We start from the raw sequence: 15,739 nt of genomic DNA on the forward strand, positions 1-15,739 counted from the left end.
CCACCCCCCCAGGCCTACGATCGTGTCATGAGAGACGTCAAGAGTCTGCATTCAGGCCAAACCAGACAGGTCTTCAAGAACCTGAAGACCATCTCCTCAGCCGTGGTGGAGAACGGAGGCGTGGTCGCTCCTCACCCCCCTCGGCTTCTAAACCCCCCCCCTCACCAATTTTTCTTCTTTATTTCCACTTCTTCTTCTTCTGTGGCCAAGTTCATTTATGCCAAGGAACATCTTGATCAGATCAGGAAACGAGTTGCATTCAACTTGGTGATGAAGCGTTTTACTATGAAATCGCCATGTTCATCTCACCGCGTTATCTCGATTGTATCAGTTTGTGCTTTTACTTCCCCCTCGTATTTATTCATTCGTTCTTTATTTAACCTTCATTACCACATGGCTCGAATCATCACAAAGAAAAATTGTGAAAACCACAAATGATGCCCAGTGGTGAAGACGATGTAAAATATTTGGTTGAAACCTTCGCACTTGAAATGCATCTTTACATCTATCGCGGCTGCATCTGATGAACTGACTTCCTATCTGGTACAACATTTATAAGAAATGCAGATTTTTCTCCTTGTTTCTTCCTTTAATTTCTCCACCGAGCATAAAGTCAACAATATCAATGCAACTTTGAAACAAGAGGTTTGGTAATGTAAGTTCAAGATGATTTTTAGACTGAAAAAGCAGTTTATCTTTTAGCTTGTACACTTAACCCTGCTTGATTGGGGTTTTTTTTTTTTTGGAGATGATTACGGTAATGTATATATTCAGTGCTTTGGATGTACTCACTGCCTTTGTGCATGTTAAATTCACTCGGTGCTCATCACACAAACATTAACGTCAGGAGGAAACCTTTGCCTTAGATGCCGTTCAGACAGACTTATTGTACATAGAGTTTATCTTAAAGTCATGATATTACGAGTGTTTTTAATCTGTAGTGGATCATTTAAAGGTGTTGGTGGTTCTTCTGTGAATTATATTCCCGACCTATAATGTGCAGATAATAACAGATGATATAATTGTGTCCTTTTTTTTTTTTAATCCCCAAAACATGTCTCAGTTGTTTTGAGTCCAGTATTTGTTCAGATTTTATTACCTCAGTAACAAAACACTGTCCACGTCTCTGACTAGCGAGTGCCAGCGAAAACATATCGCGTTTTTAATTTATTTCCATCACTTGTTTGTGTTTCTTGCCTGAGTTGCAGTGCATCTGTTGCCTTTAAGTCCACATTCTCAATAACCTGTGAATGTAGCTGTTATAGGCTCAATTACATCACTTTTCTCTGTCTTTTTGCTTTTGTAACCTATAGAAAAACAAATAAACGTCAGCAAAAAAAATAAGCCCCATCGCAGCATTATTTCTGTCAAACTCACTTCCTGTTTCTTGTCTCTGTGATAAACATTTAGTTTCACTTCTGCAGCGCCTCTTCCATGGCATGGCACTGCCGCCAGAGATGCCAGTAATCACCTCGACTCCTCGGCGCCACAGTTGCTGGTGTAAATATAAAAACAGGAGCCCCTTCCTGCCCGTCCACACTGCTTTAGATGAGCAATGCCACTGTGGGGGTGATGCTGAAAGTGGCTGTGGTTAAAACACTGAAAATTCCCCTCAAATTAACGGACGACTTCGACTATGAGCCGTTTGGTTATTGATACTCCTTGATCAGATAAGGATACATTCAAGCAAAATGAGGATGTTTTAACCCAAACTTATTTTAATATCCACAAGATATAAATACATATGTACACTGATTTTAGTTCAGGGGCCACATACAGCTCAACTTTATCTCAAGTGGGTTGGACCAGTAAAATAAAAACATAATAACCTATAAATAATGTCAATTCCACGTTTCAAGCTCTAAAATTTTAACAATATTCTGCCTGTTATTAAATGTTTTGTGTACTTGTAGACCCACTTTGATCTGTAAGTTGTAATGCGCATCTGAAAATGATAAACTGAGACATAATATTGTAAAAGTTGCACTCATTTTTCTAAAGAAACTTCAGGTTGTTCAGGTTTTCTCTTTGTTATACTGCAAAAAAGTCAAATGATGAAAATGTGAATAACAACCATGAACACTGAAAAAAAAGGGCAGTTTTATTTAGTATATTACGTCTCAGTTCATCATTAATACAGGTGCATTACAACTTACAGATCACAGTGGATCTACAAAGACACAACATTTAGTAAAAGGCAGAATATTATTAAAATTGTACTCTTAAGACGTTACAGATTGTTCATATCTGTTCAGGTTATTCACATTTTTTCCAAAAGGATAGGTTGTAAATGTCAACCTTCACATGTTGTTTTAGTTTTTTTTTTACACAAAACCAGAGAAAAAATTTGGAGTTGTCAATATTTATAGATTATTATAATAGTCTTTTACTGGCACTTGAGATCATATTATTCTGTGTGAGGCTCCTGAATTAAAATGATTTTAACATCCTTGACTGTTACTATGTGTGTAATTTTTGCATTGCACAAATTCACTCCAGACTGGACCAAAGTTATATTTTGAATTTTAGAACAACCGTCCAAGAAACAAAAGGCAATTGATTTTAAATCTTCTGTCTGTCCATTGAAACGCAAAATAATCTTTGAGAATCAGTACACTTGGACAATTTTGTGCAGGGAGCTTATTGTTTTCATGTCGTTAGCTAACAGCTAATGTAGCTGCTGTAGAGGAGCAGAACACAGACACTGAAGCTGAGAACAATTATTGGAGCCTTCATGAAAGAAAGAGACCGTTGTTAACTGAGAAACTCAGTTAGCTAACATCAACAAACAACCTGCTCCGAGTTCCATAACACAAACTTATATATTGAACCTTTAATGTAAAAAAACTGCATTGTTATGTCAATACTGAAAACTTGTGCCCGCTCTGGCTGTGTATTATCTTAAAAATGCTAGTTAGCTTATAGTTTTAGCTAGCACAGGTGATAACACTGCTTTTAACCTGTATTTTCTGCAAAACCACAAAAATGTTAGCTTCATCTGAATAAATAGTCGATGTGTGTAATAATTGCAAACTAATTTGATCACATTTTGTTAAGAATATTTATCAGCTTGTAGCCATGAGAAAGTGAAGCGTACGTATAACTGGCTAAATGTTGTGAAAATAAGCCTCAGCACATGGAATAAAACTTAAGACTTTTTTTTAAATATAGCTTTAAGGTGAAATGATGAGTTTTGCTTGTAACCTTTTCAGTTATAATAATTTTAGCTGATCTCTGAGGCTGGTTAGCACTTGGCTAGCTAGCTGCATATTATACACAAACACTACACTGTCTACAAAACACCAAATAAAATACGCAGTCTGCAGAAAGTGGTCATGTTATTTGGAATTACAGCTCATTGAACATATTGACACTAAAATCATATGTTTGTGTAGCCATGACACCAAAACTATCGAGCTATGGCTAAAATCAGCCACATGAAATATGAAATAAAACCAATGTTTGTGTAGTGACATGAAAATATAGGATGTCATTTCATACATAAAGTTTAATAAAATTGCTTCCAAAACATGCAGAAAGACCCTTTTAAACAGAACCATAGACAAGTGTTGCAGTGACATTTTTCTTTTTGTCATTTAATGTTGAATATTATGGGGTCGGGGATTGGTGATGCTGCTTTATAGATGATTATTTATCTATAATAACCCAGCCAAACCTAGTTAAACCTGAGATAAAGTTCTGAAATATTTCATATTTCAGAAGCACTCAGTAGAGATTCTCAGCATTTCAGTGATTTCACTACTGAGTTGTTTGGATATTCAGAGCATATGGAAACACCTATGACGTTCTGTAGCTTTAATTCCCAGCGTTTTGTTTCTTAAAACACTGGGATGGTTGAGGCAATAAATATCTGTTAACTGCTCAGGTAAAGTCAGATTTGTATTTGATCCTTATTTTCAAAGCTTTGCTGCACTCAAATCTTTTCTAATGGATCATTTAACAGTCATATGTTTTATTCTAGTGTTTAATGTCCTTCTTGTTGTGTCCATGTTTCTGCAAAATATGTTTTACCCATGAGGGACAATAAAGACCTGAGTTGAGCTGAATTCATTTGGATTACCTAAAATATCTTGGCACACGTTTCTACAAACTTGTGTCAGTTCTGAGTTTACTTTAAAAACACCCAAAATTCCAGAGTAAATTCATCCATTCTTATAAAAAAAGTAAAACTGGTGCTTTAATGGCTTGAGTTTTGTTGTGAACTGCTAGAATATGAAGTACAAAAAAATATAAATACAGTAAAGTCAGGAGACCCCTTGAGGGTTAAGCTCACTTAATGAATGTTATTTTTGGTTTTAAGCTGTTTGGTTGTCAGTCAGCAGTGTGCATCCACATATAAGTTAAATTATATCCTCATTTCCAGGTTCTTAATCCATAACGTATGAATGTCTGTAGAATCCAAGCCAGAGGAGACTTAATCCTGGACCAGCCAGGAAAATCCAGGAAAGAATCGACCTGAAGCCAAACAGTCTCTCACTGCTGAAATATATTCCAAGTCAAAATTAGAGCAAAATGGAAACATCCTCATGTGACAGGGTTTCACATTCGGGTGTAAACAGTCTCGGTGGTTCCTGTCCGACCTGACCCAAATGCTCCTGCTGACCCAGTTTTTCCTCATCACACATCGTCCATATCGCCTTGACATGACTGTGAATCATGTGAGGAACTCATGACCCGACCAGTTTCCTCCTCTTCTTCCTCCTCCTCTTCATTTGGGACCTGAGGGACCTCTAAGGAGATGATGGTCTGAGCCGTCAGCGTTCGCTCCCTGCAGAAGAGAGAGAAAAAAAAAATTAGTTCACCTCATTTGCCACTTGTATTACGTAACGACTCACTGAAAGTTCCACAACACATGAAGGAAAGTCCTGTTTCAGCACTGGTTCTATTCTCAAACTAGAGCAACAACCATGTCAATTAGTCAGTTAGTAAAAGTGTAAGTACTGCTCTTAGTAATTTAGAAATGCATGCAAATAAACTCATTACAATGCAGCCTGACACTGCACCATATACATGCATTTTCTGTTCTCATTTACGGTAATTCATGTCATCTCTGTTTGTTCTTTTACTTCTCGTAGTCTATAAAAAAAATGCAAAATTATTCAATGTTTTCATTTGGAGAAGTAGAACTAGTCAAGGTAGTTTCAGTAAAAGTACTGCAGCCAAACTTAGAAATAAAAGTTAAAGTTCTGAGGCATGAACCCAAGCATGTTACAGCAATAACTAGAAGCACTCGGAGAGCGCAGACCTCCGCCAAGGCTGATCAGTGGCCCCCCCTGTGGCCCCCCCACCCACCCCCGATCACCACCAAAATTTAATCATTTTTCCTCATCCCATTTCCAACAAACCCTGAAAATTTCATCCAAATCTGTCCATAACTTTTTGAGTTATGTTGCACACTAACGGACAGACAAACAAACAGACAGACAAACAAACAAACAAACAAACAAACCCTGGCAAAAACATAACCTCCTTGGCGGAGGTAAATATTAGTTGAGAAACTGAGTTAGCTAATGTCAACAAACAACCTGCTCCGAGCTCAATAACATAAACGTATATATTGAACCTTTAATGTATAAAAACTGCATTTCTATGTCACTACTGAAAACCTGTGTCCGCTCTGGCTGTGTATTATCTTAAAGATGCTCGTTAGCTTACGGTTATAGCTAGCACAGTTGACAACACCACTTTTAACTTTATATTTTCTGTAAAACCACAAAAATGTTAGCTTAATTTGAGTAAATAGGTGATGTGTGTTAAAGTTGCAAACTAAGCTGATCGCGTTTTGCTAAGAATATTTATCAGCTCGTAGCCATGAGAAAGTGAAATGTACGTATAACTGGCAAAATGTTGCGAAAAGTCTCAGCACATGAAATAAAACTGTGTAGTTGGCAATTATCACAATAAATACCAAGTTATGTCCTTTACATTAAGCCAACATTGAAAATCATCTACTGATCTAAAGTGTTCAATAATGTCTGATCCACTAATCCTATCATTACATGTGAATAATTGGTGTCAAATGCAGTTTGTCATCTTTTCATGGTCATCAGATATGACCCATTTGGATGTTCAGAGGCTCCGTAGTGAACGTAGAAACACTGTCATCTACAGCAATAATTCACCAGTAAAACCCATGGAGTTGGACAAATTATGTCCAGTTAATGATATATTTTCCTGAAAAAGTCCCTTTTTCTTGAGTTTTCTCAGTTTTGACATAATAACCTCTGAGCTTTTGTGAACATCTACATTGTCAGTAAATTAAATAAAGGAAAATACATGATTTTCACTGAAAAATTCATGGTATAACATGGCAATAAATCGCTTCAGAAATGACAAATGTGGAGAGAAATTTGGAAGTCTCAAATATCTATCGATCTAAAATATTTCTAGGTCTTTAGGGGTTGAATGCTGGTTTTTGGTCCTGAGTGAAGGTTGAGGAAACCAGACACTCTCTGTGGTGTCAAAGAGGAAAATGACGAAACAAGATGAAGAAAAAAGCAAAAGATACAACAAGTTAATCACAGAAAAGTGAATAAATCTGGAGTTAAAACATTCAGAATAAAACGAATGGGAAGTGATGGAACGGAACAATACTTTCATTCAATTACAAATCTGAGGTACTAATATGCAGTCATGGAAAAAATTATTAGACCATCAAAAGTCATCAAAAATAATGGTTATGTAATCAAGTACTAACTCCTGTGTATATCATGACTAAAACAGACAGAAAAGAAAACATGGAATTCCTAAAAGCACTGTTTTTGTCAGTACAATGCCATAGATATTGATGTAAGAACTGAAGTGATTTTGGTTATTATCAAGAAAACATGGAAAATTGATAGATATCAGCTCTGAAATTAAACTCTTATGAGCTATTTTTGTTGTTATCATTATATTTGTCCAAACAAATGTACCTTTAGTGGTACCAGGCATTAAAATGAATATAAAGAATACTGCTAATATACTAGTATAGTTTCATTTTACTACTTTATACTTATTTTTCACTACATGTCAGAGGTAAATATTGTTCCAGGGTCGAACAGCTGGAGTTACTTTTCAGATTAAAGTGAATGAAAGCATTTTAAGCTACATAAACTCTTTAAAACCATATAGGATTTGTTTTGCTGATCGTTAACTTAAGGTATTGAATGGAGAACTTGGACTTGTAGTTTAATTAGTTCCTCTGCTGAAGTGAACAATGAGGGCTTCCTGTGGTTCTGTATATAGGTCGACACATTTCATCCTTTAATAGGTTTTTAACCACAGTGAAAACTCGAAAAAACTCAGTGAGTAGAACTTTCCACCCATGAACATATCATATGATGTCAGTGGGTAAAAACTCATCACTAGTCCAGGAGATGTCAGAAGATGACAAGAAATTTACAAACATGACTAAATCTGATCAACTATGTGAAGGTTCAGCCTGTTTTAGAACAAACTGATTTACTCACATTTTACCATTAATATGACTGAAACATCCACTGTCACTAAATGAGTCCACATTTAACACACTCAGCTCAGAACCAATACCTTAAAATACTTGGATTTAAGTATTTTTTAGAATGTAATAGTTGTATATCTACTTATGATTATTATCACTTAGTATTTCTATATTGGGATTAAAATCATTACAATAATATTCAATATATATAATATACAAAGAGTTAGAACTAAATGTTTTGTTGTTTTGCTTAATTTCACTGCTGCATGTTTAGATATTGAACCAATATCTGATCATTATCATTGATCTGAATGTTCCAGATTTAAAATATCATATAACTAGAAGCACTCGGAGAGCGCAGACCTCCGCCAAGGCTGATCAGTGCCCCCCCACCCCCGTGGGCCCCCCCACCCCCGATCACCATCAAAATTTAATCATTTCTTCCTCATCCCATTTCCAACAAACCCTGAAAATTTCATCCAAATCTGTCCATAACTTTTTGAGTTATGTTGCACAGTAACGATCAGTGCCCCCCCACCCCCGTGGGCCCCCCCACCCCCGATCACCACCAAAATTTAATCATTTCTTCCTCATCCCATTTCCAACAAACCCTGAAAATTTCATCCAAATCTGTCCATAACTTTTTGAGTTATGTTGCACACTAACGGACAGACAAACAGACAGACAGACAAACAAACAAACAAACCCTGGCAAAAACATAACCTCCTTGGCGGAGGTAACTATCAACTTTGACTCAGGACTAAAAACCAGCTTTAAAACGAGAAAGAAACAGTGATTAGTGATGAATTCTGACTGATGTGAAAACTTTTAATATATTCCACATATATTTATTTGCTTACTTACAAATTCATTTTGTGTTTATGTAGATATTGACTGAGTTTTTAACTAGTTTTTTTTTTTAGTTTTATACTTCTTTTTAGTCACTTTTAAACTTATCTTTAGTAAGTTTTAAACTTTTTAGTGGGTTTAAACTTCTTTTTAGTTGGTTTTAAATTTATTTTAATTGGGTGTTCAACTTCTCAGTCGGTTTTAAACTTTTTAGATGATTCTAAACTTCTTTTTATTGGGTTTTTAACTTCTTTGTATTTGGTTTTCAACCTCTCAGTTGGTTTTACACTTCTTTTTAGTTGATTTTAAACTTCTCTTTGGTTTTTAAGTTCTTCAAACTTCTTTCAACCTTGGTCTTCATCCAGAGGTTTATTTTTTATCTTTCTCTTTTACAGTCATCCTGGTGCTGACCCATCTTTCTTTTACCTTTTTTGTCCTGGTGGAATTTGGAGAACTGTTATTGTATCATGTCTGTAGTCGACTCATGTCTTAGTTTCATGTTACAGGTCATAGTGTTTTGAGAAGTGTCAAAAGGATTTCATCATCATCTAAAGGAAAAACAAATCTCCCTACAGCACAGGTGTCCAACGTGCAGCCCGGGGGCCAAAACCGGCCCACCAAAGGTTCCAATGCAGCCCGTGGGATGAATTTGTGAAGTGCAAGTTAGGGCATCAAACTCATAAATAATATCATAATAACCTATAATAATGACAACACCAATTTTTTCTCTTTGCAAAAAACATTCAATTATGAAAATGTTTACATTAAGAAACTATCCTTTAAAATATGAATAACTTGAACAAATATGAACAACCTGAAATGTCTGAAGAAAAGTGCAATTTTAACAATATTCTGCCTGTTACTAAATGTTTTGTGCCTTTGTAGGTCTGACCTATAATGCATATGTATGAATGATAAGTCGTAATATTGATAAAATTGTACTTGTATTTCTTAACAAATTCCATTTTTTTCCCCCAGGTTATTCACTTCCTTTTTGTTAGGATAGTTTTTAAATGTACATATTGGCATAACTGAATGTTATTTTTTGCAGTAAAACCATTTGGAGTTGTCATTATTTATTGGCTATCATGCTATTATTTTACTGGTCTGGCCCACTTCAGATTAAATTGGGCTGAATGTGGCCCCTGGAAGAAAATGAGTTTGACACCCCTGCCCTAGAGTCTAAATAAAGAAACCTAAACCTGAACCTGAACCCTGATCCAACAGACTGTGACAGAGTTGGTTGAACAGAATCATTGGGGCTGTACCTGGATTTGTGCTGGTTCTGAGTCCACTTTGCGTGCACAGTCCATCCCAGTACACTCTTCAGGTATGTGGCGCAGCAGGGGAACCTGTGACTCAGCTGCACCAGGAGTTCCTCTTTACGCAAACCGTAAACAACTGGCGCAATGCACTGCGCCAAGCTGAAAAACGCAAATATGACCACGGCCGACAGCTCCTTGGTCTGCGGCTGGATCTGGTGCCGTTTGGACAGAACCGTCAGGAAATAGTTGACGAAGTTGGGCAGGAGGTAGACCGCCAGCTGGCTTCCGTGGAGGGCGATGGTCCTGCACCCGGCCCGGTTCCGCCTGTTGAGCACCCCTAGGCGGCGTCCCTCCATGAGGATGCGGATGTAGCTGTAGAGGATGACCAGGGTGCACAGGGACAGGAACACAACCTTCTGCAGCTGGCCTTTACGCAGCTGCTCCGGGCCGCATTCCCCAGAGTGGGAGCCCGTCCAGGGCTGGTGGGAGTCCGGCAGGCTGAGGGGGATGAGCAGGGCCACCATCCAGGTGAGCACCCCCAGCATCCACGGCCACAGCCCCGAAGTGCACGACGCCGTGTAGCGCATGGGGTGGCACACGGCGCAGTAGCGGTCCAGCGCCATCACCGTGAGCGTCAGGAGGATGTTGGACGCGCTGCTGATCAGCACCGTGATCATGAGCAGACACACGGACCGACCCGGGTGCGCCTTCCGGTGGATCTGGTAGTAGAAGACGCTGCTCGTGCCCAGGTGCACGAGGGCGGACACCAGCAGGTGGAAGACCAGCACGAAGCGCGCGTGGGTCCGTAGACTCTCCTCGCGCACGATGGTCCAGTTGATGATGAGGTTGAAGAAGAGCAGCACCGAGAAGGACACGGTGGACACGTAGAAACGCACGCAGGTGTAGTCCCCCACGTCTACCACGTCCCCCACCACGGCCGAGCTGTTGTTGGACATCATTCCTCGACCGGAAAATGAGGATGATGAGGATGGAAGAGGAGCCCAGACCAGTTTACGCACCTCATGATCCTGCGTCTGCGCCGCCTCATGGAGGAATGAGTGTGAACTGAGCTGAGCTGAGGGGACTGGTGTGTGACGTCACAACTGTCACATTTCAGAGACAACCCTCATCCACAGTTGGATCAAGAGGCTTCAGTTACACTGGTAGAAAAAAAGTTTGAGTTCACCTAGTGCATTTGTATGTTTAATTAAGCATCGGTGTTGGGTCATTGAACTCCATTCTCCAAACGCACATGGCTCCTTCTGCGCATGCTCTGTTCCATCAGAGTCAAAACTGGATGTTTCAACAAGATAATGAATCACATGACATGTTGAAACTGTCAAGAATTTAGTTTGGTTATTTTTTCTTGGTAACAATAAACAAGCTAGAAGCACTTGGAGAGCGCAGACCTCTGCCAAGGCAGATCAGTGTCCTGGATTTGGATGAAAATTTCAGGAAATGTTGATACTGGCACAAGGAACAAATGATTACATTTTGGTGGTGATCGGGGTGGGGTGGGGTGGGGGGCATGAGGGCCCACTGATCTGCCTTGGCAGAGGTCTGTGCTGTCTTTTCTGGAAAAGCAGTCAGAGAGTGCAGACCTTCGCCAAGGCAGATCAGTAGGCCCCCATGGCCCCCCCACCCCGATCACCACCAAAATTTAATCATTTGTTCCTTGTGCCAGTATCAACATTTCCTGAAATTTTCATCCAAATCCGTCCATAACTTTTTGAGTTATCTTGCACACAGACAGACAGACAAACCAACGCCAACAAAGACATAACCTCCTTGGTGGAGGTAAAAATGCATTTGTGTCTGTCTGATGCAGCCACACTTTTGGAAACACAAAAAGATTTTTATTCAAATATTTCATAATATTTAAAGTTGTATAAAATTTTAAGGGTGTCTGAAAACTTTTTTACACTTCTGTAGATGGAGATCAGTGACATGCAGTACCGACAGGGTCCAGTCAGATTTAAATATTACTGTCAAAAGTTTAAATGGTGCACATAAATCTTAGAAAGATTTGCAGGGGTGTTGTTTTGGTGCAAAAAAGTACAATGACATTATGAAAATGAACAACCTGAAATGTCTTAAATAGAATAAGTGCAATTTCAACCATATTATGTCTCAGCTTATTATTACAGCTCACAGTGGATCCACAAACATTTAGTAACAGACATAATATTGTTAAAATTACATTTATTTTTCTTCAGACATTTCAGTTTGTTCATATTTGTTCGGGTTTTTCACATTTCATTATGAAAGGATAGTTTGTCATTGTAAACTTTTTCATAATGTAATGGTACTTTTTTCATATTAAACCAGCGTTTCTCAAACTGTGGGGTGGGTCCCCTAGGGGGTCATGGGATCTCTCCTGGGTGTGTGTTTTTTTGTTTTGTTTTTTGTTTTTCTTCAGGTTAGAACATGTAGTAGGTGGAACTAATGTTTTAGCGGTGGAGCACCCTGGACTCATTTTAAGGATGTACAACAAACAAATCTACTGCCATGGTGATCTGTCACTAGACTAGACAAAGAGTTTAGGTTTGGACAATGGACAAGGATTGGACTGGAAGAGAAAAATGCGCAATGTTTCTGTTTTTGCACAGTTTGTACTGTTTGCACTTTAATGTTCTGAAATGTGCAATGTAAACGAGCTCATTGCAGCCACTGATATTGTGAAAATGTTAATCTTTGTTACCAAAATTTGTTTGATGATCAAAAAACAAATAACTTTATTGTCAAAGCTATAAGATAATTGTGCATTTCTTATTTTTATTTAGAAAATATTGTCTCAGGGAGCAGTCTCGTTGAGTTTATTTGTATTATTCAAGCAAAAATCTAAGTTATTTTTAATCTGAACAACAAATTATTCAAGGAAAAGCAAAAATTATTCAAACGATATTGATGTTTTTGTCAATAAGTTATAATTGCACCACTGTTACAATGTTGTTGGGGTTGAGGGGGGCTGGAGATATTTCGTCCTCCAAAGTGGGACCCCACAGAAAACGACTGAGAACCACTGCATTAAAAGAAGGACAAAATTTGGAGTTTTGATTATCTATAGGTTATTATGCTGTTATTTTACTTGAGATCATATTGGTCTGTATTTGACCCCTGAACTAAAATGAGTTTAACATCCTTGATTATTAATACCTTCAGTGTAGTGTTTGCATTTCACATATTCATTCCACAGGTAGGATTGGACCTTTTGGAAGCATCCGGACCATATGTTTGACAATAATTCACCTTATTCAAGACTTTTTTTTTTTTTTTTTTTTTAACCATGTTTTATGTTTTTTATGCTTTTCATGCAGGTGTGGTTTAATAATTATCCAAAATGATCTAAAATTACATATTATTTATTGGAAACTATAAACTTTCTTGGAGGACACGCCTCTGTTTTCCACAAACTTAAAGAAAATGCAGATATGAAGAGACTTTTGACTTAATTACTGTAAATGTCAAGCACAAACAGTTCTATTAAATACCAACTGTACGTTTTGTTTTAATTCACCCCCATATCATTTCCTTTCCTCTGGCACCACCATCAGGCCAAATTACTTTCCCCATGTCAGAGAATTAACCAGATATGACTCCTTTTTAGCCCAAATTTAATGCGGTTTCCTTAAGTGACGTAAAATGTGCTAGAATTATTCATCATTAATTCAGGACTAAATAAGAATATGTCAACAGATCCATGATTATGGACTTAGTTGACAATTGTTTAAGGGAAGAAAGAATTTGAATAATAATGTTTTCTATTCAAGTGTAATGACATCCTCCAGCCTCACAGTGGCGCAATAGCTATGTTTTTTGTTTTGTTTTTTAAACCCTGTTTTGTTAAAAATTACAGTTTAATTAAAACTTCAGTATTTGCAATAATTACTTCACTCAAGCAGGTTATGACCCAGGTTACTGCACTAAAACTGTTTCCCTAAATGGATCACAGGCTGTTTTTTTTTTTACTGATAGAAGAAAATATACAGCAATTATTTGATATGTGAATTCATTTTGTTAAATAAAATAAGAGTTTATGCTGCATTGTTTATAAATGTATTCACCTCCACCTACTGACTTGAATGGGGTAAGTATTTGTCAATTTATTTTCCACCATAAGTTTTAATTAATTGTTACTTTGTAGAGGCTTATCTCCACTTTTTTTTGTATATCAAGGTCAAAAAAGACAGATTTTATTGATTATGACTCAACTGATAAAGGAGAAACATACACTGCAAATGTTAAGAAAATAAAACATGTAACAGGATGAATGTAATGTGTAAGATGTAAAAAGACTAAACAACCTGTAACAGAGACAGTAGAGGAAAAAAATAGCAGAATTTTTTTATGTTTGTGCCCTGATGAGACCTAAAACTTCCCTTTTTAGCTGCACCACTGCTCTATAACACCAGAATTACTACTTAAATTATCTGATTAATTCATCCTTTAGTTTTCTATTCATTGTCGGCTAATAACCTAAGTATGATGATACTCTAATTTAGCTGAACTGGACTTGTGTGACTCTTTTTACTTAAAAATATTACAGTGAAAAAGCCTGTGTCATTTTACCCAAACTACAGTAAGGTATCTTTAGTATTATTATAGAGCAGGGGTGTCAAACTCATTTTCTTTCAGGGGCCATATTCAGCCCAAGTTGATCTTCAGTGGGCCGGACCAGTAAAATAATAACAGAATAACCTATAAATAATGACAACTCCAAATTTTTTAGTGCAAAAAATAACATTAAATGTTGAAACTATATGTATCCAAAACAAAAAAGATGTGAAAACCCTGAAAAATCTGAAATTTTGGAAGAAAAACAAGTACAATTTTATCAATATTATGCCTCAACTTATGATTTCTATATGTGCATTACAGATCAGATCTACCAAGGCACAAAACAGGCAGAATATTGTTAAAATTGCACTTATTTTTCTTTAGACATTCCAGGTTGTTCATATTTGTTCATGTTATTGACATTATATTGTTAAAGGATATCAGAATTTAATGTTCTTTGCAATAAATCAAAGAGAAAAAAATTGCTGTTGCCATTATTTATAGGCATAATGTCTTTTTTTTTTTTCTTACATTCAACCAAGAAGAACATTTGGAGTCATTATTTCTAGGTTATTTTCCTATTATTTTTGAGTTTGATGCCCTTGACTGTTAATATCTTCAGGGTAATTTCTGCATTTTGCACTTTGTAAATTCATCTTGTGGGCCAGATTTGAACCTTTGGCGGGCTGGTTTTGGCCCCCAGGCCACATGTTTGACACCTGTGTTATAGAGTATTAGTTAATTAGGGGTTCATTTTAACCCTTTCATGCATGAATTATGAGAACCTTAATCAAGATTTTTTTCATGGGTGTTTTTATTCCTCTTTAGGCATGAAAAAAACAATGTGATTGAAAATTTTCTTCTGAACCTATTTTTTTTTTCCGAGTTCCACTCAGCTGGACACCATGCATTTAATTTTTGAAACGAAGAAATATATATTTTCTGATATAAAATGTGAAAACTATGAAATAAAAACATTTTTAATGCTGCTAATCTGATGTTTTCTCACATTTTAACATACTCTAATACTAGTTATTACTCACTTCATGGAGATATAATATGCAAATAAAAAACCTTTTTGTTTAAAAAAAAAAAAAAAAAAACTGTTAATTGCAGTCTAATAACAATAACAAGCAACCGATTTACACTGAAACATGCTAGTGCAGATCAGGTTTATGATGTGCACTCTGTAAGTCACCACCTCCATACTGAATTGACTTCACATGTGTGGACATGCCTGTCTTTGCTTGTTTTGTTTTTGTGCCGGTAAACTGGATAACAAGGAAAAATGAGAATCCCCAAAAGCTCACATGATTGTTAGAGGAGCTGGCTGTCAGTGTGTTGGCTGACAATGCACTTAGGATTTCAGTTTGAGCTCTAATTATTGCTTTATAATCTTATTTTTATAACTGGGTCAAAACTGACCCTAACAAGACAAAGGTCATAATTTCAACCACAGCATTTCATAATTTCATGAAAAATTATATATATATATATATATATATATATATATATATATATATATATATATATATATATATTTTTTTTTTTTTTAAATAGAGGTTCCTGACAAAGTCAAAAAGCCTTGATGCAATAAACACATTTT

At 36.8% G+C, this 15,739-nt stretch overlaps 2 protein-coding genes across 3 annotated transcripts in view; one reads left to right on the top strand and one right to left on the bottom strand.

Moving 5' to 3' along the window:
• The window catches only part of acadvl (acyl-CoA dehydrogenase very long chain), a 32,525-nt gene extending 31,181 nt beyond the window's left edge, over positions 1-1,344 (top strand). The window contains 1 exon segment of the mRNA XM_030161989.1: positions 13-1,344. Within this exon segment, the coding sequence (XP_030017849.1) occupies positions 13-438 (426 nt within the window). The 3' untranslated portion in view covers positions 439-1,344.
• Positions 1,345-3,490: 2,146 nt separating this feature from the next.
• LOC115438391 (olfactory receptor 2A25) lies at positions 3,491-10,741 on the bottom strand. 2 transcript variants are annotated; one of them, XM_030161984.1, is made up of 2 exons: positions 9,580-10,741; positions 3,491-4,792 (listed from the first exon to the last, which is right to left on the bottom strand). In XM_030161984.1, exons 1-2 carry the CDS (start codon positions 10,533-10,535, stop codon positions 4,639-4,641), a joined length of 1,110 nt encoding a protein of 369 aa, XP_030017844.1. In that variant the 5' UTR covers positions 10,536-10,741; the 3' UTR covers positions 3,491-4,638. The 2 variants fall into 2 exon arrangements, with proteins under 2 accessions (XP_030017844.1, XP_030017845.1); XM_030161985.1 differs by having other exon boundaries at positions 3,491-4,789; positions 9,580-10,737.
• Positions 10,742-15,739: the final 4,998 nt, after the last annotated feature.

This window comes from Sphaeramia orbicularis, chromosome 18 (genome assembly GCF_902148855.1).
Source record: "Sphaeramia orbicularis chromosome 18, fSphaOr1.1, whole genome shotgun sequence".
Classification (NCBI taxonomy): domain Eukaryota; kingdom Metazoa; phylum Chordata; class Actinopteri; order Kurtiformes; family Apogonidae; genus Sphaeramia; species Sphaeramia orbicularis.

What these genes read in the sequence shown, in the direction of transcription:
- LOC115438391 (XM_030161984.1), bottom strand. Translation starts at nt 10,535, where the DNA reads ATGATGTCCAACAACAGCTCGGCCGTGGTGGGGGACGTGGTAGACGTG. An exon ending in CAGAACCAGCACAAATCCAG is followed by an intron (nt 4,793 to 9,579) that starts GTACAGCCCCAA and finishes CTCTCTCTTCTG; the next exon opens with CAGGGAGCGAACGCTGACGG.